General features: G+C 41.0%; 1 protein-coding gene across 2 annotated transcripts in view; it reads left to right on the top strand.

The window, feature by feature from the left end:
- The first annotated feature begins 36 nt into the window (after positions 1 to 36).
- stat6 (signal transducer and activator of transcription 6, interleukin-4 induced) overlaps positions 37 to 25,035 on the top strand; it is a 50,323-nt gene continuing 25,324 nt past the window's right edge. The window contains exons 1-9 of one of the 2 annotated variants that reach the window (XM_090202680.1): positions 63 to 369; positions 8,671 to 8,833; positions 11,677 to 11,822; positions 12,214 to 12,356; positions 12,476 to 12,620; positions 15,694 to 15,777; positions 16,116 to 16,305; positions 20,317 to 20,426; positions 20,768 to 20,916. In XM_090202680.1, coding sequence (XP_090058806.1) covers positions 12,226 to 12,356; positions 12,476 to 12,620; positions 15,694 to 15,777; positions 16,116 to 16,305; positions 20,317 to 20,426; positions 20,768 to 20,916 — 809 coding nt within the window. In that variant the 5' untranslated portion in view covers positions 63 to 369; positions 8,671 to 8,833; positions 11,677 to 11,822; positions 12,214 to 12,225. Of the gene's footprint in view, positions 370 to 8,670; positions 8,834 to 11,676; positions 11,823 to 12,213; positions 12,357 to 12,475; positions 12,621 to 15,693; positions 15,778 to 16,115; positions 16,306 to 20,316; positions 20,427 to 20,767; positions 20,917 to 25,035 lie in introns of both variants that reach the window. The other variant, XM_090202679.1, reaches the window with a different exon arrangement.

A 25,035-nucleotide genomic window follows, 5' to 3' on the forward strand; every position in this document is an offset into this window, starting at 1 on the left:
TGTATTTTTTGTATTCCCCCTCCCCCTTATAAACGTGATCCACGATCACTTCCGTAGACTACATTATTAAATGCGTTTATTGCGTTATGCCTAACAGGGAAGTCCTCTCCTCCTCGTTCTTTCGTTCACCCCATTGCCCCAAAACATTATTCGGCCGATACATTTTTATTTTCCTTTGTTAAACTTTTAAGAAATAGCCTAATAGTCAACAGGCTATGCTGTTGTAGATGGATTGACGTTACAACTGTACGATATACATATTCAGCTGTCTTCACATGAGTAAGGGAAGACGGAGAGAAGAAACGGAACGGAATTATATCTAAACTCTTTTGAAATGTTTATAGCTGACTTTTATTGAGTTTGTGAACGGTAAGTTATTGATATCCTAAATATGTCTCATATTGGTGTTAAATTATGCGTTAACTACACAGAAGATCGATTTTTAGCAAACATTCAAGTTTTAATCGTTTTGGCAGCCTGTTGTTGGTGCGTTCACTGCGCAATCGAAAGTGCTTCCTGCAGTTGAAGTTCGTCAACAATGTATAAGATAACATATTTTTAGAATACAACAACTACCAACCCTGTCATATAATTATAATTTATATCAACATGCATAAGCAGACCCATGATTATTCAGGCAACCATAATAAACTGCGAGATGCGTAAAGGTTAGTTGTCAAGGGTCGGCCTTCCTCACTCTGTTTATGTCTTGAGTTGTCTCTATGTTCTGCTATTCTAGGCCGAAATGAAGTTCTCAAACTAGTGAGTTTCAGTAGTCTAACTTATTTAAAATCATCATGGTTATGATCACTGTGGCTTATTAACCCATTATTATATGGTTGTTAACCCTAAGTAGTTTAACTGTAAGAAGTACAGAATAAGAATAAGTAAGTACCAAAGGCTAGCTAGACTGTACTTACTGGAATAATTCAACATTAGCCTAGGCCACTGTAATGTAAAGTGTCACCAGGGGTTGCTGTTGTTGTTGTCTGAGTTGCATGTGTATCAGGCCTACAATCATTATTGATTGTGTGGTTTTCGAAACCCCCCATTTTATTGAATGAACTTATGCATGTAAAAATAATTTCTCTTACCATCCAGTGGTGTTTGGTCTCGAGACCATACATTGAAAGTCTCTGTCTTGTATCAATGTCGGATACATTTTTACTTGGTCTTGACTCAGTCTTGGACAGTGAGGATTCGTAATTTCTTCCCGGGACCAGCGGAGTAAAAAACAAATAATTACACTGTATATACAAAAGTACAGTTGAAGTCGGAAGTTTAGAGTTGGAGTCATTAAAACTTGTTATTCACCCACAAATTTCTTGTTAACAAACTATAGTTTTGGCAAGTCGGTTAGGACATCGACTTTGTGCATGACACAAGTAATTTTTCGAACAATTGTTTACAGACAGATTATTTCACTTATAATTCACCGTATCACAATTCCAGTTGGTCAGAAGTTTACATATACTAAGTTGACTGTGCCTTGAAACAACTTGGAAAATCCCAGAAAATGATGTCATGGCTTTAAAAGTTTCTGATAGGCTGATAGACATCATTTGAGTCAATTGGAGGTGTATCTGTGGATGTATTTCAAGGCCTACCTTCAATCTCAGTGCCTCTTTGCTTGACATCATGAGAAATCAAAATAAATCAGCCAAGACCTCAGAAGAAAATGGTAGACCTCCACAAGTCTGGTTCATCCTTGGGAGCAATTTCCAAACGCCTGAAAGCTCCACGTTCATCTGTACAAACAATAGTATGCATGTATACACCATGGGACCATGCAGCCGTCATACCACTCAGGAAGGAGACGCATTCTGTCCCCTAGAGATGAACGTACTTTGGTGCGAAAAGTGCAAATCAATCCCAGAACAACAGCAAAGGACCTTGTGAAGATACTGGAGGAAACAGGTACAAAAGTATCTATATCCACAGTAAAACGAGTCCTATATCGACATAACTTGAAAGGTCGCTCAGCAAGGAAGAAGCCACTGCTCGAGAACTGCCCCAAAAAAGTCAGACTACGGTTTGCAACTGCACATGGGGACAAAGATCGTACTTTTTGAAGAAATGTCCTCTGGTCTGATGAAACGAAAATTGAACTGTTTGGCCATAATGACCATCGTTAGGTTTGGAGGAAAAAGGGGGAGGCTTGCAAACCGAAGAACACCATCCCAACTGTGAAGCACGGGGGTGGCAGCATCATGTTATGGAGGTGCTTTGCTGCAGGAGGGGCTGGTGCACTTCACAAAATAGATGGCATCATGAGGAAATAAAATTAAGTGGATATATTGAAGCAACATCTCAAGACATCAGTCAGGAAGTAAAAAGCTTGGTCACAAATGGGTCTTCCAAATGGACAGTGACCCCTAGCATACTTCCAAAGTTGTGGCAAAATGGCTTAAGGACAAAAAAGTCAAGGTATTGGAGTGGCCATCACAAAACCCTGACCTCAATCCTATAGAAGATTTGTGGGCAGAACTGAAAAAGCGTGTGCGAGCAAGGAGGCCTACAAGCCTGACTCAGTTACACCAGCTCTGTCAGGAGGAATGGGCCAAAATTCACCCAAATTACTGTGGGAAGCTTGTGGCAGGCTACCCGAAACGTTTGACCCAAGTTAAACAATTTAAAGGCAATGCTACCAAATACTAATTGAGCGTATGTAAACTTCTGACCCACTGGGAATGTGATGAAAGAAATAAAAGCTGAAATAAATCATTCTCTCTACTATTATTCTGACATTTCACATTTTTAAAATAAAGTGGTGATCCTAACTGACCTAAGACAGGGAATTTTTACTAAGATGAAATGTCAGGAATTGTGAAAAACTGAGTTTAAATGTATTTGGCTAAGGTGTATGTAAACCTCCGACTTCAACTGTATGTGGACAACCCTTCAAAATTGTGGATTTGGCTATTTCAGCCACACCCACTGCTGACATGTGTCTAAAATCGAGCACACAGCCATGCAGTCTCCATGAAAAAACATTGGCAGTAGAATGTTCTTACTGAAGAGCTCAGTGACTTTCAACGTGGCACCGTCATAGGATGCTACCTATGGACGAATCTGAGTTTGACGGATGCCAGGAGAACGCTACCTGCCCCAATGCATAGTGCCAACTGTAAAGTTTGGTGAAGGAGGAATAATGGTCTGGCACGGTTTTTCATGGTTCAGGTAGGGACCTTAGTTTCAGTGAAGAGAAATCTTAACACTACAGCATACAATGACATTCTAGATGATTCTGTGTGTCCAACTTTGTGGCAACAGTTTGGGGAATGCCCTTTCCTGTTTCGGCATGACAATGCCCCCATACACAAAGCGAGGTCCACACAGAAAGGGTTTGTCTAGATCAGCTTGGAAGAACTTGACTTGCCTGCACAGAGCCCTGTCCTCAACCCCATTGAACACGTTTGGGATGAATTGGAACGCCGACTGCGAGCCAGGCCTAATCGCCCAACATCAGTGCCCAACCTCACTAATGCTCTTGTGGCTGAATGGAAGAAAGTCCCCGTAGCAATGTTCCAACATCTAGTGGATAGCCTTCCCAGAAGAGTGAAGGCTGCTATAGCGGCAAAGAGTGTACCAACTCCATATTAATGCCCATGATTTGGAATGAGATGTTCGATGAGCAGGTGTCCACATACTTTTGGTGATGTAGTGTATCGGCTTCATTCATTCATTCGCCAGGCAAAATATGTACACCCTTTTCTTGAAGCAATATTATCTTATCGCCTATTGAAACCTACTTTAATAGTAACATTACTGTCCTTTAATTTTTTTTAAAGGGAAGAGTGGAGGAAATTGTTTGACATTTGCAATCTCACTATTAGTAAGGGTTGACAGAAGGTAATATTAACAGGCTTTATTTTATTCCCTATTATAGACATGTTTGCACAGTAGCAAACCTATAGGACATAGGCCTTCAGTGTCTGACAGGCTCCTGATGCTGAAAGGACAGCAACCGTAATACCAGCGCACTCATGTAGGAGAGGGCAGTTTTTGTAAATCACAAAAGGCCAGTGGTGTAGTAGAGGCTATACGCATATAGCCTCTACGGTATATAAGCCGTATACCCACTTTGTTTTTCAGTGGGCATTGCCTATACTCACTTCTTAATCCCTTCTATTACGTATCAAAGTAGTTTAGTGGAGGTATACGACTTATTAATTATGTAGTACAATAGAGAAATCATGCACGAAGTAACCTACCCAATTGAAAAGCATGTGATATATATTCACATCCGTGCAGCACACATAGCCTAGTTTCAGCAGAATATAATCTGCAGGCAGCAAGAGCATGCAACATTCAACTGGTTGCCACATGGAGCAGCTCACAGAATAATGACATCGGTAGCTGGTAGGCAGGAATGAATTAAAGGGCAACTACACACTCCAAAAATATATTTTTCACATTTTCCAAGACCTCAAAAATGGTCTCATGGTGTGGTTTAAGCGTTGTTGTGGACTTAGAACATCACATTTCTGTCATTTTTTGTATTTTATTTTAAAAAGTGTGATTACGACAGTGAAAATCTGAAAAATCTATAGGAAAATCTAGGATTTTTCACACAGGACCCACTTCTCCAGGCACCGCTACACTACTGCATAGGGCCGATGGAAAGACAGCAGTCCTATCAGTCTGAGATAATAAGCCAGTAGGTCCCAATCATAAGAATACAAAAACACAACCATTAGGCTAAGAATTTCCCAATCTAAATTTACAACTATTACTTCCCATTGCAAAAAACATTTCATGTTTTGCACCAAAGGTGGTGTTAAGTTTAAATGCAACAATGTTTCACACACAACAGCATTGTTGCAATAATTAACACAGTTCCACTCAGCACATGATGATAATTTGAAACTTCTTGTTGAAAGTAATTATTGAAAAGGGAGAAGCTAACAAATTAGCAACAATTTCTTCTTCAATAACACCTGGTGTAGCTGCTGCAAACTAGCCTACAACAACAGCTAGCTAGCTAGACTGTGGGAAAACTACTGTTAGCTATTGCACAGTGACCCGTTGGCCTTCGAGAAGGCAGAAGTTTCCATGTTTTCGTAAAAACGGTACCACCCATTAAAAGTCAATGTAATTGGTTGATTCCACTGTCACTCCAAAATGTGGGACTAATACAGTTGAATGGAAGATGCCTTCAATCAAGCTTCTGATGGCCTAGCCAATGACAGACTTAGCTAGCTGAGACCACCAAAGAAAAATCCTGATTGGATCTTTTTGCTAACCCTTTCCTTTCTAACAAAAACTGAAAAGATTGAATCAGAACATAATTGAAAAGAATAATATTATTATTATTATTTTATAAATCCTTAGCCTTTCTCTGAAAGCATAGATGGCCCTCATTGTTCCACACTGTCTTTGGGTTAGTACAAATTTGAAGAGTGGCTCTATTTGCACTCGACATGCATTTTCTTCGCCATTCTGAATGTGTAAAGAATACATGTCCAGTATGTACAGTATGTTCTTCTGAAATATGAACACAGAAATATTGGACATTTTGAACTTTTATTATGTTGATGATTTGACAAAATTACAGTCATGGTCTTGCATTGGACTCACATTTTTTCTGGTCTCTGTCTTGACTGTCTCGGACCTCTCGCCCCCCTCCCGGTATTGGTCTTGAGTCGGTCTCACCCCCCTCCGGTCTTGGTCTTGACTCGTACTCGATTCGCCCAGGTCTTGATCTTGAATCATTCTCGCTTTAAGTGGTCTCGAACACAACACTGCTATCCTAACTGAAGTAAACTAACAGACAAATAATACTTCCACTGCTACTTACAGCTATTTCGCTTCACATCTACTTGTAGTTAAATAATTATACATTTATTCCTAATTTCCTCTTTCCACAAGTGCTGGATTGTCACCCACAGTGGCCAATCCACCATTCATTCTGGGTTTGATACCATTCTGGTATGAACGCATGACTGTAAATTGCTTTGGAGAAAAGCATCTGCTGAATGGCTTATATTAATACATTAATAAGAACCTATGCATATCCCAATGTTGGGATAGTTACCACTCGGATACAGTACATAAATAACAATGTCAATAATTTTATAATAAAATATTAAAAGTGCAAGCTTAACATTTGCGGTAGACAACTTAACATGATGAACAGGAAGGACATTTTTAGACTGAAGGAACCATTTGTTAGAATGTAGGTTTACACCTACTACCTATATGGGTTGCTGTCTGGAATGAGGGGGGATGTCACATATTAGCCATTTTCAGTTTGACAAAGTGATATGTTTTCGACCAAAGTTTCCAACATGAGACCAATTTGAGCGATAGTACCCCAACTGGTATGTACAGTATTTTTGTAAACCTTGTGTGTTGCATGCATACTTCAATGCCAGACCCGATTTATACACCATTGACAGTTGGGCTACCTCAGGGATACACCAAAAATGGTTGATAAGGAGAAACAAACTTGTTGTATCATCGTTAGGCCTAGGTCGAGATTTAGACGTTTCTGGGAACTTAAATTTGCTTTTGAGTCATCGTCCTATCACAGATCCTTTCCTTAGAAATCCAAGAACTCGAGCACATTGCACACATACTCATTGAGCAACAATGCTTGGTGCAGGTTCAGACATAGCTAACTATGTTTTGTCCTGCAGTGGGAGGTCACATGCCAGTGTTCTAAATTTACTTTGGCACATTTATCAGGTTCTGGATTTGCCGTAGCCTAATTCCAGTGTTGGGGATTGGGGAGTAGTGAACTGCATGCAGTTCAACTAGTCATTTATATAACTTTTAATTTTGCAGTAGCTTGGTGGTAGTTCCAACTATAAACACTACTGTTTAAAAGTTTGGGGTCACTTAGAAATGTCCTTGTTTTTGAAAGAAAAGCACATTTATTGTCCATTAAAATAACATCAAATTGATCAGAAATACAGTGTAGACATTGTTAATGTTGTAAATTACTATTGTAGCTGGAAACGGCAGATTTTTTATGGAACATCTGCATAGGCGTACAGAGGCCCATTATCAGCAACCATCACTCCAGTGTTCCAATTGCACTTTGAGTTAGCTAATCTTATTTTAAAAGGCTAATTGATCATTAGAAAACCATTTTGCAATTATGTTAGCACAACTGAAAACTGTTGAGCTGATTAAAGAAGCAATAAAACTGTCCTTCTTTAGAATAGTTGAGTATCTGGAGCATCAGCATTTCTAGGTTCGATTACAGGCTCAAAATGGCCAGAAACAAGGAACTTTCTTTTGAAACTCGTCAGTCTATTTTTGTTCTGAGAAATGCAGGCTATTCCATGTGAGAAATTGCCAAGAAACTGAAGATCTCGTACAACGCTGTGTACTACTCCCTTCACAGAACAGCGCAAACTGTCTCTAACCAGAATAGAAAGAGGATTGGGAGGCCCTGATGCACAACTGAGCAAGTGGACAAGTACATTAGAGTGACTAGTTTGAGAAACAGCAAGTCCTCAACTGGCAGCTTCATTAAATAGATGCCGCAAACACCAGTCTCAACGTCATCAGTGAAGAGGCGCCTCCAGGATGCTGGCCTTCTTTTGCCCATCTTAATCTTTTTATTGGCCAGTCTGAGATATGGCTTTTTCTTTGCAACTCTGCCTAAGTGACCTCAAACTTTTGAACATTCAAATCTTGGTAGTGTTTTATGTAGTTAATAACTTTTTTTTGCCATGTAGTGGTGTAGCTAACTAGTGGAACTACACACTACTTTTTTTTCAAAAATAAAATTACATATGGGTAAAGGAGGCAAGAATTTCCTTATTTTCTGGCATCAGACCTGCCTAATTCTGACAAGAAACACTTTTTGTGTGCCGAATCTCACTTTTTTTCTTTAATAGGCTAAATCACACATTCTGTTACCAGTTGCCTACAGAGTGATCTGTTCTTGCAATTTGTAGCCTATGACATTTCAGATTTAGATATAATATTTTTGTTTGGAAGTATCGAACTGGAACTTTAGTTAAGTAAACTATATTTTTCTTAAAGGTTGAAAAGTAATTTCATGTTATTTTTTTCTGGAGGGGAGTGACATGCAGCTATTTAGGCAAGCTATATGTAGCCTACACAGCATATCAAACAAGCAAGACACAGACAGTCAGTCAATAGCAATTTACTGTTATTTTTTCATCATCATTGCGAACATTGGCTAAACAGGAGGCAGACTGCTGGCTACACACTGCATTCAGAAAGCATTCAGACCTATTGACATGTACATAAGTATTCAGATTTAGGTATAGGTGTCATGGGGTGGTTGCCCAGGGAGCCATACAAGTTAGAACCGCCACTGATTACAGCCTTGAGTTTTTTGGGGGTATAACGCTACAAGCTTAGCACAGCTGTATTTGGGGAGTCTCTCCCAGTCTTCGCTGCATATCCTCTAAAGCTCAGTCAGGTTGGATGGGGACCGTTGCTGCACAGGTCTCACCAGAGATGTTCGATCGGGTTCAAGTCCGAGCTCTGGCTGGGCCACTCAAGGACATTCAGAGACTTGTCCCGAAGCCACTCCTGTGTTGTCTTGGCTGTGTGCTTAAGATCAATGTCCTGTTGGAAGGTGAACCTTTGCCCCAGTCTAAAGTCCTGAGCGCTCTGTAGCAGGTTTTCATCAAGGATCTCTTTGTACTTTGCTCCGTTCGTCTTTCCCTCGATCCTGACTAGTCTCCCAGTCTCCCTGCCACTGACAAACATCCCCACAGCATGATGCTGCCACCACCATGCTTCACCGTAGGGATGGTGCCAGGTTTCCGCCAGATATGACTGTCATGGTTCCACCTGTCAACAGTGGGCGGCAGAGACCGTCCTAGAGACATTACACACTCAGGTGTGTCCAATTTACTCATTATGGTTTCTCTGTTAAAAGAGGTATGTTTTCTGTTGTCCTTTGCAGAAGCTTGAAATGTTTACCGTGTGTGTTTGTTTCCTGAGTGAGGTTTTGGAGACTTAGTGGGGTTTTTTCTCAAGCGTACTGTGATCCTGTGGCTACTGTTTCTCAGTAAAGTAATATGTTTATCCTTAACCACTGATTCCTCGTCTGGTCTCTTCTCTGCACCTGGGTCCGACCTTACCACGTCACACTGACGCTTGGCATTCAGGCCAAAGAGTTCAATCTTGGTTTCATCAGACCAGAGAAGCTTGAGTCCTGTAGGTGCCTTTTGGCAAACTCCAAGCGGGCTGTCGTGCCTTTTATTGAGGAGTGGCTTCTGTCTGGCCACTCTACCATAAATGCCCGATTGCTCAGTTTAGCCGGTCGGCCAGCTCTAGGAAGAGTCTTGGTGGTTCCAAACTTCATCCATTTAAGAATGATGGAGGCTGCTGTGTTCTTGGGGACCTTCAATGCTGAAAAAATGTTTTGGTACCCTTCCCCAGATCTGTTCCTCGACACAATCCTGTCTCGGAGTTCTACGGACAATTCCTTTGACTTCATGGCTTGGTTTTTGCTCTGACCTGCACTGTCAACTGTGGGACCTTATATAGACAGGTGTGAGCCTTTCCAAATCATGTCCAATCAATTGAATTTATCACAGGTGTACTGCAATCAAGTTGTGAAACATCTCAAGGATGATCAATGGAAACAGGATGCACCTGAGCTCAATTTCGATTCTAATAGTAAAAGGTCTGAATACTTATGTAAATAGGGTATTTCTGTTATTTATTTTTAATACATTTCTAAAAAACAGTTTTTGCTTTCTCATTATGGGGTATTGTGTGTAGATTGATAAAATAATTAAATCCGTTTTAGAACAAGGCTGTAATGTAAAAATGTTTTGAAAAAGTCAAGTGGTCTGAATACTTTGCATTTGCTCTGTATATATTTTTGGAACCTTCGTTCAAATCGCAGCTGTTCTGAAATTTGAGGCAGGCTACATCATCCTATCGACCAAATTGGTTGAGGGTTCAGAAGAGGATGAGGAAAGAGAGAAACGTGACAAACGTGTGTGTTTATAACACATGCACAGAATGTGATTTGGATCCTTTGATTTGAGAAAGACATTTCCAGAGGGGTGGGATAGGGGCCTGCATTTTAAACGGTTTCAACTCTAAACTGATAACACTTATGTACACTACCGTTCAAAAGTTTGGGGTCACTTAGAAATGTCCTTGTTTTTGAAAGAGAACATACATTTTTGGTCTGTTAAAATAACATCAAATTGATCAGAAATACAGTGTAGACATTGTTCATGTTGTAAATGACTATTGTAGCTGGAAACAGCAGATTTTTTATGGAATATCTACATAGGCTTACGGAGGCCCATTAACAGCAACCATCACTCCTGTGTTCCAATGGCATGTTGTGTTAGCTAATCCAAGTTTATCATTTTAAAAGGCTAATTGATAATTAGAAAACACTTTTTTAATTATGATAGCACAGCTGAAAACTGTTGTGCTGATTAAAGAGCAATAAAACTGGCCTTATTTAGACCAGTTGAGTATCTGGAGCATCAGCATTTGTGGGTTCAATTTACAGGCTCAAAATGGCCAGAAACGAAGACCTTTCTTTTGAAACGCGTCCGTCTGTTCTTGTTCTGAGAAATGAAGGCTATTCCATGCAAGAAATTGCCAAGAAACTGAAGATCTCGCACAACGCTGTGTACTACTCCCTTCACAGAACAGCGCAAACTGGCTCTAACCAGAATAGAAAGAGGATTGGGTGGCCCATGTGCACAACTGAGCAAGAGGAGAGGTACATTAGCGTGTCTAGTTTGAGAAACAGACGCTTCACAAGTCCTCAACTGGCAGCTTCATTAAATAGTACCCACAAAACACCAGTCAACAGTGAAGAGGCGACTCTGGGATGCTGGCCTTCTAGGCAGAGTTCCTCTGTTCGGTGTCTGTGTTATTTTGCCCATCTTAATCTTTTATTTTTATTGGCCAGTCTGAGATATGGCTTTTTCTTTGCAACTCTGCATAGAAGGCCAGCATCCCAGAGTTGATGTTATTTTAATGGACAAAAAAATGTGCTTTTCTTTCAAAAACAAGGACATTTCTAAGTGACCCCAAACTTTTAAATGGTAGTGTATATAGTTTGTATTTGTTTGTTGTCTTCAGTCAATTGCAAATGTGCTTAGTGTTTTGAAACATGAGCCATTTCGATGATCTGTTTAGATTTTTGTGAATGGAGTTGTAGCACATACTTGTGAAAATGACACCAAAGTGATAAAGAAAACCTGTATTAAAGCTCTATCTCCCATCACAACACAACAATAATCCAGCAGTGAATGTGTGTGTATGTGTATGCGTGTGTATGTGCTCATGCATGCATTGTGTGTGTGTGCACTTGCTCACGTGTGCGGTGGCGTGTGTGTGTGTGTGTGTCTATTTAAGCTGTTTGTGGTTTGAGAAGTTAACGTTTCGTCATCTCAATCCTTACATCAATTTCAACCTGTATCAAGTTCCGGTCAAATTGACATGAAATGATTTAATAGTTTCTAATTCACATATCTTATCAGGCTTTTATTGTTTGCCTGTTAACTGAGAAGTAACTGTTTATTCCATAGGATACCAATGGTGTATAGGTAATCTAATGTATGATAGGTAATACCAGTGACATGATGTACTATGATTGCATACTATGGTTGCCTACAGTGTCCACAATGTGGTTTTTAAATCTGTATTGTGTACTGTAATATTTTGGAGTGACACCTACATAACATGTTCTAACTCTAGGAGTGAAGAGCAGGAGGTTCCCACTAACACTGGACAGGATGAGAGTGTCCTCATAGAGCTGCCTTTGTGCTGCTGCCTTTTCCTAAAGTCTTCAGAAGAGTCCTTGTCTTAACACTGGTCAGTGAGTCAGAAAGCGCAGTAAAAAGGTATGTTTGGATTAGTCTGATGTTTTTTAATAATTTATGTATGGTGATGTAGTGTACCCCTCTGGTGTTTTGGTGTTTATATGATGCATGGACCCTACATTGACCTCGTGTCAATCTCTAAAAAAAATGACCTCTTTGTGATGGATTTATATTCACAGATTTATCTCAACTATTCCCTATTCCCTTTGGTTTAAGATGGAATTCAATCAAAGCTACATTAGCTGCCACATTAACTGTTAATAACACAGCAATGTGGCTTTGAATGAATTGAGCCAAAGGGTTTGGTAAAACATTGTGCACTATATAGGGAATAGGGTGCTATTTGTGATGCAGCCTGTATGTTTATGGATATATTACATCATTCAGTGGCCTTTATTCCTGTCTCTTTCAGCTCTGCTTCACTATGGCACAGTGGACGCAGATGAAACAGCTGATCCCCTATCTGGCCACACAGATCCTCAACGAGCTCTACTCCCCCTCCTTCCCCATGGACGTCAGGTGCTACCTGGCCAACTGGATCGAGGAGCAGAGATGGTATGACGCACACATAAAGCATACATAGAGTCTGAATTTTGACAAATAAAAGTGGGTCAGTGGATACACAAACACACCCTAAACACACCTCTCTCTCGCTTTCTTTCTTTCCTCCCCAGGGAGGACTTTGAACCAGAGAAGGTAGACCAGGAGCCCCAGGCTCTGACCCTGCTCGATCAGATCATATCCTGCCTACAGAATTTAGCCGGGCAGAACCCCAATGTGGTGGAGAGGATGAGGCTGCAGCGTATCTCCAGGAACATGGTACAGTAGATACACACACTATCCTCTCCACCAAACACACACATACACACACACACTTGTAAAAATGGATTCGCATTCAAAATCCTATTTTCCTTAACCCCAACATTTTTTACTGTGTGTTTTATTTTTATTGCCCAGGAAATTAAAATGTGTGGACAGATTCTCTTTCTGTCCAACAATAAGAATCTCAGTCTTATCTTGATTTAGCTGGAGGAAGTTGTGAGCCATCCAAGTATTTACAGTCACTTTTAATGAAACTGGGTTCCACTTGATCTCCATCATAACATAATGAGCACAACAGTATTCTTTTTCGCAAAACTGTAAGTCATTTCTCATTGCTTTCACACACAATGCAAATGCTAAGCACATTGTTGCTAAACAGTAAACACAACTCTACAAAAGACGCAAAACTCAGTTGTGTAAATCATTTAAAAAAACATTTGGTCACAGCTGATACAAATTACTCGAATGAATGGGAACCTCTTTTGCACTTGTGCGAAACTTCTTCGCACAATTGTTTGATCAACAATCAGTCCTTAATTCAGGCATAAAAGAGTTCACCTCTTGAGTTGCTGTTTGCAAGAATGGGCCAAGTAAGAGGCTGAGAGCAAGGACAAAGGAGAGATAGAGGGGCCCTCAGATGAAATGGAAAAAGGTCAAATAAAGCATTTTGTTTATGGATGTTCATGCCCTTGAGTGACATTCTTTCTGCATTGGTCATCTTTGGTAAAAAAAAAAACATTTTTGGGAAACACTAATACAGACCATGATGTGATAATATGTTTACTTACCTTTTATGGTCATACTATAATTATAGTACCAACAAATGGCACAGACATAAAAGATGGCTGACCATGTTGGGTTATATTGATAGTTGTAGTTAGTATTTATTGGGCCATTATGTAACGATTGATTGAAATGAGTTTTCATTAGATAACAAGTTGTATGTTTTGATGGAGGTAATTGATTTTGTGTAAGTTTGTTAATTGTTTTGAACAAGTCCATTCTGTTTGGACAAAGAAAAAGAAAAACTGTAAATCAATACAGTCTTAAAATATATCCCTGGAGCTAAAATAAATGACACATAAATGTAAAGCGGAGTATTTTCTGTATAGCAGTGAAAATCAATGCTTTACTTTCTGGTAACGCTGCCAAGGTGTAACATTTATAAACTGAACAGTAACGGACCCAAAAACGAACCTTGTGGAACGCCACGTGATATCTATTTTCTCTGAGTTATGTTCACCAAGGGTAACAAACTCTTGACCAGTTAAATACTTTAGGCCCTGAACAAAATTTAGAGCTGGATTGGAGAGACCAACCCACCTCTCCATTCAGTCCAGAAGGACATCATGGTCAACAGTGTCGAATGCAGCCCTTAAATCCAAGAGTACAAGAGAGCTGTTTGGCATCTGTGTTGGTTCTAAGATAATTAACCACTTTAACTAAGGCTGTCTGTGCTGTGGTGGGCACAAAAAACAGATAGGACTTTTTCAAAAATACAGCTAGCGCTTAAAAAATAATTTAGCTGTTTAAAAATCTATTTCTCCAGAAATGTACTTAAGAATAGAAGGTTGGAGAGTGGCCGAAAATGTTTAACAGCTGAAGAATCTAGATTACTTTTCTTCAGACACATAGGCGTTTTTACTGCAGTGGGGAAAGTGACTGTGAACAGGGAGTGATTAGCAATAGCGTGCACTTCTTCAGATATTCAATTCTAAACTGTTTGGAAGAAGTTGGTGGGGATAAACCTAACCCTAACCTAGAGGGACCCCCCCTGAGGAAGTTGATGACACTATATCTAAGCAATTTCCTGTCCTAGAGAGGAAATGCATGTTTAGGTTACACCAGCGGACGAAGGCTATTTATACATATTCACAAATTTGTTTGGGAATCTCTACATGGAGCTGATAAACATCAACAAATAGGGCACTGACAGCTGTCAGTGTTGCTAGCTAGCATGCTAACCTTATGTAGCTAACTATCTTGCTAACCTAATCTAGCTCATGGTTTTGTATAAAGTGGGCATTTTGGATTTGTCACTTCAAGCCCTAATACACTGAGTGTACAAAACATTAGGAACACCTTCCTAATATTTGCCCTCAGAACAGCCTCAATTCTTCAGGGCATGGACTCTGCAAGGTGTCGAAAGCGTTCCACAGGGATGCTGGCCCATGTTGACGCCTATGCGTCCCACAGTTGTGTCAAGTTATCTCGATGTCCTTTGGGTGGTGGTCCATTTTTGACCCGCATGGGAAACTCTGTGTCTCCAGGCTTAAAAATCATTCTTTAACCTGTCTTCTCCCCTTCATCTACATTTATTAAAGTGGATTTAACAAGTGACATCAATAAGGGATCATAGCTTTCGCCTGGATTCACCTGGTCAGTCTATGTCATGGAAAGAGCAGGTGTTCCTAATGTTTTGTACACAGTGTATATCACACTTGAACTAAAACGATACCTAGTTGACTTAAATTGTTGGCAACATCATGTAATCTTCGGCCATCGTCTTTCAGCTCTAAATAGTGGATTTCTACTGGTGTGGGCATTTGACCCTAAACCTTAAACCTAAAGAGCATATTTACTTTTCAGTATTGTTCTTGTTTTCCTATCTTGTCAGGACATTCTGGTCAAGTACACACACACACACACACACACACACACACACACACACACACACACACACACACACACACACACACACACACACACACACACACACACACACACACACACACACACACACACACACACACACACACACACACACACACACACACACAGTGGTAGAGAGAGAAACTGTAGAAAGAGAGAAACTGAAAATACAGGTTTGAAAACATACAGTTCAGTAGCCTAGGTGCCAGTCTGTTTCTACTCTCAAGCCAAGTCCTTATGGAATTGTCACACATGGAGTTAGCAAGATAGCACAAACAGATCTAGGACCAGTCTAACAGTTCTCAGTACTCAGAGGGAACATGTTGTCCTCAGTGATAATGTCATCTTATATTGAATCAACTGACCTGACTATGTGGATGTGGTCTGGTGTTTGATGGGAACTCTGCCTGTCTTCCAGAATATGTTCCGTTCCCAACCTTTCCAGCTGGTACTCACAGTCAGGGATGTCCTGAGGAAGGAGAGAGAGCTGCTCAGTCAGGCGGTAAGTGTAACAGAGCCTTTAGCTCAGCGTGCCAACACAGTCTTGTGGCACATAGGAGGGCCACAGAAACCACAAAAGTTCACTTCCAACACAAAATATGTTTTGGATTGTTAACATGATAAGAAAGCTGCGTGTAAAAATGTTTACTTTTTTACATTTGACTTTTAAAACATTTGAATGTTTAATATGTGGGCATAATAGGTAATACACCCCCTCCTCCATAGTTTACCCAAATCCCCTCACTCCACTTCCCCCTGGCCCCAACCCAGCCCAGGACCCCATGGTCCCTGCCCCCACCACCAGACACACCTCTAATACTTTGTCTCCCCCATCCACAGTCTACCCAGTTCCCGGCCCTAGCCCGCTTCTCTCAACCCCCAGCCCAGGATTCCATGGCTGCAGCGCCCCCTACCAGAGACGTGGACCTGCTTGTGCTCAAGGTGCTTGAGATCCAGGACTGCAGACAGCAGATCCACCAGCTGCAGGAGGAGCTCAACTGGGAGAGGCAGAACTATGAGTCCATGCAAGGTGAGAATTACCAAAGACACATATTACTGAATCGCATTTGCTGGAACTCAAATTGCTAGTGGGCTGGTCCGTGTGGGAGGAAATGTAGGGAAAATGGTGCCGCACAGCTTCCAGTAAACAGTCGCTTTTAAACGAGGGATTTTGTGGCTAATTGAGGTAAAACAGTAATTCTGCGCATAGATTATGCATGTATGAACTAAACATTGACACATTCAGCTCAAGTTTAAACAATTGTTGTCACTAAATTTCCAGAGCATGTCTTTAAGTAATATTTCCCCCTTAGTCATGCATGGACTTTTATGGGATGTGACATAAAATGAGACTTGGACTTGAGACTTGGACTTGGACTTGTCCCTTTATGGATTCGTCCCATAATGCCACTTAGCAGACATTTTTATCCAAAAAGACTGTATATTGAGTCCATAATTTTTTGTCAACTTACCAGTTGAGCCAGTTGGAACCTATACAAATCTGGAAGGAAGCTACAGAATTTAACTTCTTTGATCTGGGTTAAATGTTCTGACAAATTGGCCCCCATATGGCACCCTATTCCTTATATAATGCACTACTGTTGACCAGGGCCCATGGTCTCCGTAAAATTCTATGCGTTACAGCTGGATGAGTCAACAGACGTGGTGGGCCTGGAACAGCTCCTGGTATATGTCCGTTGCGTTTATGGGGGGGGGATTAAGGAAGATATCCTCTTCTGCAAACCACTGGAAACCATGACAACAGGAGAGGATATTTTTAAAGTACTGGACAGCTTTGTGACATCAAATGGACTTTGGTGGTCAAGATGTGTTGGTATCTGTACTGATGGCGAAAAACCCATGACAGGGAGACAGCAGTTCCTCCTGACGCCACTTGGGTACACTGCAGCATCCACCGAGAGGCTCTTGCTGCCAAGGGAATGCCTGACAGCTTGAAAGACGTTTTGGACACTACAGTGTAAATGGTTAACTTAGTTAAAGCAAGGACCCTGAACTCTCTGTATTTTCTGCATTATCCAATGATATGGGCAGCAACCATGCAACGCTATTAGAACAATACAGAAATCCGCTGCTTATCAAGGGGAAAAATATTGACACGTTTCTTTTTATTGGGAGATGAGCTTATAGTTTTCTTTACCGACCATAATTTTCACTTGTCTGACCGCTTGCATGATGATGAGTTTTTCACATGTCTGGCCTGTGATGTATGTGCTTTTTGTCACTTCCCACGAGCCGGGTTGTGGCAAAAACCTCACACTCATTCTTATGTTTAATAAATGTATTGTTTAGTGTGTGTGTGGCAGGCTTACAATGATGGCAAAAAACAACATTTGAGAGTGAGCTGACCCTGGTGCTAGAGGGGGTATGCAGCTGGAGGTTGAATGTTTGAAAGGGTACAGGACTATAAAAAGTTTGGGAACCATTGCTCTAGAGGAACCAGGCTCTGAGGGGTGGCCAGTCAGTCCCCTTCTGGCTGTGCCAGTGGAAATTATAAGAGTACATGGCCATTAAGGCCAGATCATTCTTCAAGATGTTCAAACATTCATAGATGACCAGCAGGGTCAAATAATAATCATAGTGGTTATAGTGGGTGCAACAGGTCAGCACCTCAGGAGTAAATGTCAGTTGGCTTTTCATAGCCGAGCATTAAAAGGTCAAGACATCAGGTGCTGTAGAGAGAGGGAAAGACAGAGCTTTTGAATATGTCCCAGGATACATAGAGTTCATTGTTGCCTGCTGACTTTAGCAGACATAAAATATAGGAAGAAACTCCCTGTTGCTGAGAGACTGGGAACAGAGAGCTGGGCCAGTATGCATTAAGTGTCTCAGAGTAGGGGTGCTGATCTTAAGCAACTCAATTATCCTTATAACTTCTTCTATGCACAATTTAAAAATAATCCGCTCAAGGACATACAGTGCCTTGCGAAAGTATTCGGCCCCCTTGAACTTTGCGACCTTTTGCCACATTTCAGGCTTCAAACATAAAGATATAAAACTGTATTTTTTTGTGAAGAATCAACAACAAGTGGGACACAATCATGAAGTGGAACGACATTTATTGGATATTTCAAACTTTTTTAACAAATCAAAAACTGAAAAATTGGGCGTGCAAAATTATTCAGCCCCCTTAAGTTAATACTTTGTAGCGCCACCTTTTGCTGCGATTACAGCTGTAAGTCGCTTGGGGTATGTCTCTATCAGTTTTGCACATCGAGAGACTGAAATATTTTCCCATTCCTCCTTGCAAAACAGCTCGAGCTCAGTGAGGTTGGATGGAGAGCATTTGTGAACAGCAGTTTTCAGTTCTTTCCACAGATTCTCGATTGGATTCAGGTCTGGACTTTGACTTGGCCATTCTAACACCTGGATATGTTTATTTTTGAACCATTCCATTGTAGATTTTGCTTTATGTTTTGGATCATTGTCTTGTTGGAAGACAAATCTCCGTCCCAGTCTCAGGTCTTTTGCAGACTCCATCAGGTTTTCTTCCAGAATGGTCCTGTATTTGGCTCCATCCATCTTCCCATCAATTTTAACCATCTTCCCTGTCCCTGCTGAAGAAAAGCAGGCCCAAACCATGATGCTGCCACCACCATGTTTGACAGTGGGGATGGTGTGTTCAGGGTGATGAGCTGTGTTGCTTTTACGCCAAACATAACATTTTGCATTGTTGCCAAAAAGTTCAATTTTTTTCATCTGACCAGAGCACCTTCTTCCACATGTTTGGTGTGTCTCCCAGGTGGCTTGTGGCAAACTTTAAACTACACTTTTTATGGATATCTTTAAGAAATGGCTTTCTTCTTGCCACTCTTCCATAAAGGCCAGATTTGTGCAATATACGACTGATTATTGTCCTATGGACAGAGTCTCCCACCTCAGCTGTAGATCTCTGCAGTTCATCCAGAGTGATCATGGGCCTCTTGGCTGCATCTCTGATCAGTCTTCTCCTTGTATGAGCTGAAAGTTTAGAGGGACGGCCAGGTCTTGGTAGATTTGCAGTGGTCTGATACTCCTTCCATTTCAATATTATCGCTTGCACAGTGCTCCTTGGGATGTTTAAAGCTTGGGAAATCTTTTTGTATCCAAATCCGGCTTTAAACTTCTTCACAACAGTATCTCGGACCTGCCTGGTGTGTTCCTTGTTCTTCATGATGCTCTCTGCGCTTTTAACGGACCTCTGAGACTATCACAGTGCAGGTGCATTTATACGGAGACTTGATTACACACAGGTGGATTGTATTTATCATCATTAGTCATTTAGGTCAACATTGGATCATTCAGAGATCCTCACTGAACTTCTGGAGAGAGTTTGCTGCACTGAAAGTAAAGGGGCTGAATAATTTTGCACGCCCAATTTTTCAGTTTTTGATTTGTTAAAAAAGTTTGAAATATCCAATAAATGTTGTTCCACTTCATGATTGTGTCCCACTTGTTGTTGATTCTTCACAAAAAAATACAGTTTTATATCTTTATGTTTGAAGCCTGAAATGTGGCAAAAGGTCGCAAAGTTCAAGGGGGCCGAATACTTTCGCAAGGCACTGTACATCTGGTGTGTTAGAAGCAATTATTGGTACCATGATTGTCTTAAATTGTTATTTATTTTTTACACTAAGATTAACCACGAAGATAGTAATTTTTCCATTCACTATAATGGGGGGATCCTGTTTTCTGCTAACAATGCCTGCAGTACCGCGGTCGTCCTTGAACTTCCTTGGCTTCAGTGAGAGGGGGCAGTCGTTCTCCCCTGACTTGTACAGCTGCCTCACGCTATAGAAACAGGAGATAGGCTCCCGGCTTATGGGCCATTCTGGCTCGGACAGGGCTACTTTGACTGCGTTTACACAGCATGGCAAATTCTGATATTTTTTTCACTAATTGGTCTATTGACCAATCAGATCAGCTCTGGAAAAGAGCTAACGTGAAAGTATCTGATGTGGTTGGTCAAAAGACCAATTAGTGGAAAAAATATCCACATTTGGCTGTATAAAATAAATAAATGTTTAATTTAATTGGGTGACAGGCACTCTCCAGCAGACGCAGACCAATGGGATGGACACCAGCATGTCAGAAGTCACCAAACTCCAGACTAACATCAAACAGCATGAGTACAATGGCCAAGTCATAGCCAAGGTAAGCTATTACGTAACACGCACACATACAATTGTTGTTCTCACGTGTGAGCCTGCTATTGTTATGTCTGTCATGAGAGACTATACCTGAAGTTGTCTAAAACATTTTGCGATGGTGTGCCCTTCTGAACATGACCCTGCTACACCTATACTCTAAGTGGATCTCTATGGCCGGAGGGCCGTCTAAACTAGTTTTGCTTGTCTCTTCCTGTATGAACTGTTTGTCTCCCTGAGGTCAGAGTTTCCCAGTACTGTAAACTGTGTTTTCCTTTCTCTGCATAACTCTCTCTCTGTAAGCTAAACTGTGTGCGTACGTGTGTTTGTGTGTGTGCCTGTTTGCAGAAGCGTGTCCAGCTGCTCCAGGAGGCAGTGTCTAGTCTGGAGAAGTGTCAGTCTCGTCTGATCAACAGTATCAAAGCCTGGAGGTGGGAACAGCATCAAGCTACTATTGGACACCCCTTCGATGACAACCTCAGCCCTCTGCAGACGTGGTGAGGCCTGCGCGCGTGTATGTGTGTGCAGTGGTGGAAAACATATGAATTTGTCATACTTGAGTAAAAGCAAATGCTATACATAAAATTCCTTATATTAAGCAAACCAGACGACACTTTTCCTTTTTTTTTTTTTAACACACTGACAGACTCGGAACACTCAGACATAATTTTTTAAAATTTAACTAGGCAAGTCAGTTAAGAACATTCTTATTTACAATGACGGCCTACCAGAAGGCAAAAAGCCTCCTACAGGGATGGGGGCTGGGATTAAAAATGAAAAATATAGGACAAAACACACCTAACGACCAGAGATACAACACTACATAAAGAGAGACCTAAGACGACAACATAGCATGGCAGCAACACATGAAAACACAGCATGGTATCAACACAAAATGACAACAACATGGTAGCAACACAACATGGCAGCAGCACAACATGGTAGCAGCACAAAACATGGTACAAACATTATTGGGCACAGACAACAGCACAGGGCAAGAAGGTAGAGACAACAATACATCCCGCAAAGCAGCCACAACTGTCAGTAAGAGTGTCCATGATTGAGTCTTTGAATGAAGAGATGGAGATAAAACTGTCCAGTTTGAGTGTTTTTTGCAGCCTGTTCCAGTCGCTAGCTGCAGAAAACCGAAAAGAGGAGCGACCCAGGGATGTGTGTGCTTTTAGGACCTTTAACAGAATGTGACTGGCAGAACGGGTGTTGTATGTGGAGGATGAGGGCTGCAATAGGTATCTCAGATAGGTGAGGCCTAAGAGGGTTTTATAAATAAGCAACAACCAGTGGGTCTTGCAACGGGTATACAGAGATGACCAGTTTACAGAGGAGTATAGAGTGCAGTGATGTGTCCTATTAGGAGCATTGGTGGCAAATCTGATGGCCGAATGGTAAAGAACATCTAGCTGCTTAAGAGAACCCTTACCTGACAATCTATAAATTAAGTCTCCGTAATCTAGCGTGGTAGGAATATTCACCTGAATCAGGGTTAGTTTGGCAGCTGTGATGAAAGAGGAGCAATTACGATAGAGGAAACCAAGTCTAGATTTAACCTTAGCCTGCAGCTTTGATATGTGCTGAGAGAAGGACGGTGTACCATCTAGCCATACTCCCAAGTACTTGTAAGAGGTGACTACCTCAAGCTCTAAACTCGCAGAGGTAGTAATCACGCCGGTGGGGAAAGGGGCATTCTTCTTACCAAACCGCATCACCTTTGTTTTGGAGGTGTTCAAGACAAGGTTAAGGGCAGAGCTTGTTGGACACTAAGAACACTTTGTTGTAGAGCGTTTAACACAAAATCTGGAGAGGGGCCAGCTGAGTATAAGACTGTATCATCTGCATATGGATGAGAGAGCTTCCTACTGCTTGAGCTATGTTTTCGATGTAAATTGAGAAGAGCGTGGGGCCTACGATTCAGCCTTGGGGTACTCCCTTGGTGAGAGGCAGTGGCTGAGACAGCAGATTGTCTGACTTTATACACTGCACTCTTTGAGGTAGTTTGCAAACCAGGACAAAGACCCAGAGACACCAATACTCCTTAGCCGGCCCACAAGAATGAAAATGGTCTACTGTATCAAAAGCTTTGGCCAAGTCAATAAAAATAGCAGCACAACATTGCTTAGAATCAAGGACATCATTTAGGACCTTTAAGGTTGCAGAGACACATACATAACCTGAGCGGAAACCAGATTGCATACCCGAGAGAATATTATAGACATCAAGAAAGCCAGTTAACTTGTCAATAATCAACTTTTCCAACACTTTTGATAAACAGGGCAAAATAGAAGTTGGCCTAAAACAGTTAGGATCAGCTTGAGTTCCCCCTTTAAATAAAGGATGCACTGTGGCTACCTTCCAAGCAATGGGAACCTCCCCAGAGAGGAGAGACAGGTTAAAAAGGTCAAAGATAGGCGTGGCGATGATAGGGGTAGCAACCTTAAAGAACAAAGGGTCTAAACCATCTGAACCAAATGTTTTTTTGGGGTGAAGTTTAAGGAGCTCCTTTAGCACCTCGGACTCAGTGATCGCCTGCAGGGAGAAACTTTGTAGCGGGGCAGGGGAAAAAATAGGGAGGAGCATCAGGGATAGTCACATTAGAAGGGGTGGGAGATGAGGAAATGTTGGATGGGCAAGGAGGCATGGCAGAGTCAAATAGGAATCCTGACATAATGAACTGTTGATTAGAGCTCAGCCATGTGCTCCTTGTCAGTGACAACCATATCATCAACATTAAGGGACATGGGAAGCTGTGATGAGGAGGGTTGGGTATATTCTCCAGGTCTTTAACCATTTTCCAGAACTTCTTGGGTTAAACCCACAGAGAGAGAACTGCTCCTTAACTTCTTATGGTATAGGGGACGCTTGCGACCACTTGGGCAAAAGCCAGGGAAAATGCAGCACGGCAAATAAAATAAAAATGATATAAAAACGAAAATTTCATTAAATCACACATGTAAGATACTCAATTAAAGCCACACTCGTTGTGAATCAAGCCAACATATCAGATTTTAAAAAGGCTTTTTGGCGAAAGCATAAAAATATATTATCTGATGATAGCACAACAGTAAACAAAGAGGGTAGCATATTTCAACCCTGCAGGCGCTACACAAAACGTAGAAATAAAATAGAAACATGCCTTACCTTTGACAAGCTTCTTTTGTTGGCACTCCAATATGTCCCATAAACATCACAATTGTTCCTTTTGTTCGATTAATTCCGTCCAGATATATCCAAAATGTCAATTTACTTTTGCCCGTTTGATCCAAAAAGAAACAGCTTCCAAAATGCGCAACGTCACTACAAAACATTTCAAAAGTTGCCTATAAACTTTGCCAAAATACTTCAAACTACTTTTGTAATGCAACTTTTGGTATTTTTAAACGTTAATAATCGATCAAATTGAAGATGGGTCTATCTGTTTTCAATAGAGGACGAGAGGAAACTAACTCTACTTTTCAAGTCTAACGCAACTCTCAACAGTGTTGCCCATTTCCTAGATGGCCGGACTTCTTCATTGCACAAAGGAATAACCTCAACCAAATTCCAAAGACTGGTGACATCCAGTGAAAGCGGTAGGAACTGAAAACATGTTCCTAAGAAATATCATTTGCCAATGAGAACTCAATGAACAAAAGATCTGAACGGTTTTGCCAGCTACATATGTTCTGTTATACCCACAGGCATGATTCAAACAGTTTTTAGAAACTTCAGAGTGTTTTCTATCCAAATCTACTAATAATATGCATATCTTATATTCTTGGCATGAGTAGCAGGAAGTTGAAATTGGGCATGCTATTTATCCAAAAGTTAAAATGCTGCCCCCCTATACCTTAAGAAGTTAAAGTAACTAACTTTGCATTGGCTTCTTCTGTGGTGTCCTCCCATGAACAACATTCTTGTTTAGGGTTTTATGTATCGCAGACTCGTCAACAGAGATGTTAGCATGTTCCAAAGATTTCTTTAAGTCTTTAGCTGACACTCCAGAATCCTTCTTAACCTCATTGAGCATTCTGTGCTGTGCTCTTGCAGTCATCTTTGCAGGTCGGCCACTTCTAGTGAGAGTAGCAACAGTGCTGAACATTCTCCATTTATAGACAATTTGTCTTACCGTGGAGTGATGAACATCAAGGCTTTCAGAGATACTTTTGTAACCCTTTCCAGCTTTATGCAAGTCAACAATTGTTAATATTAGGTCTTCTGAGATCTCTATTGTTCGAGGTATGGTTCACATCAGGCTCTGCTTCTTGTGAATAGCTAACTCAAATGTTGTGAGTGTTTTTTATAGGGCAGGGTAACTTTAACCAACATCTCCAATCTCGTCTCATTGATTGGACTCCAGGTTAGCTGACTCCTGACTCCAATTAGCTTTTGGAGAAGTCATCAGCCTAGGGGTTCACATACTTTTTCCAACCTACACTGTGAATGTTTAAATTATGTATTCAATATAGACAAGAAAAATACAATCATTTGTGTGTTATTAGTTTAAGCACGCTGTGTTTGCCTATTGTTAGATGAAGATCAGATCACATTTTATGACCAATTTATGCAGAAATCCAGGTAATTCCAAAGGGTCCACATACTTGTTCTTGCCACTGTATGCATAA

The sequence above is a fragment of the Oncorhynchus mykiss genome, chromosome 16 (assembly GCF_057628025.1).
Source record: "Oncorhynchus mykiss isolate SJ-2025 chromosome 16, ASM5762802v1, whole genome shotgun sequence".
Taxonomy (NCBI): domain Eukaryota; kingdom Metazoa; phylum Chordata; class Actinopteri; order Salmoniformes; family Salmonidae; genus Oncorhynchus; species Oncorhynchus mykiss.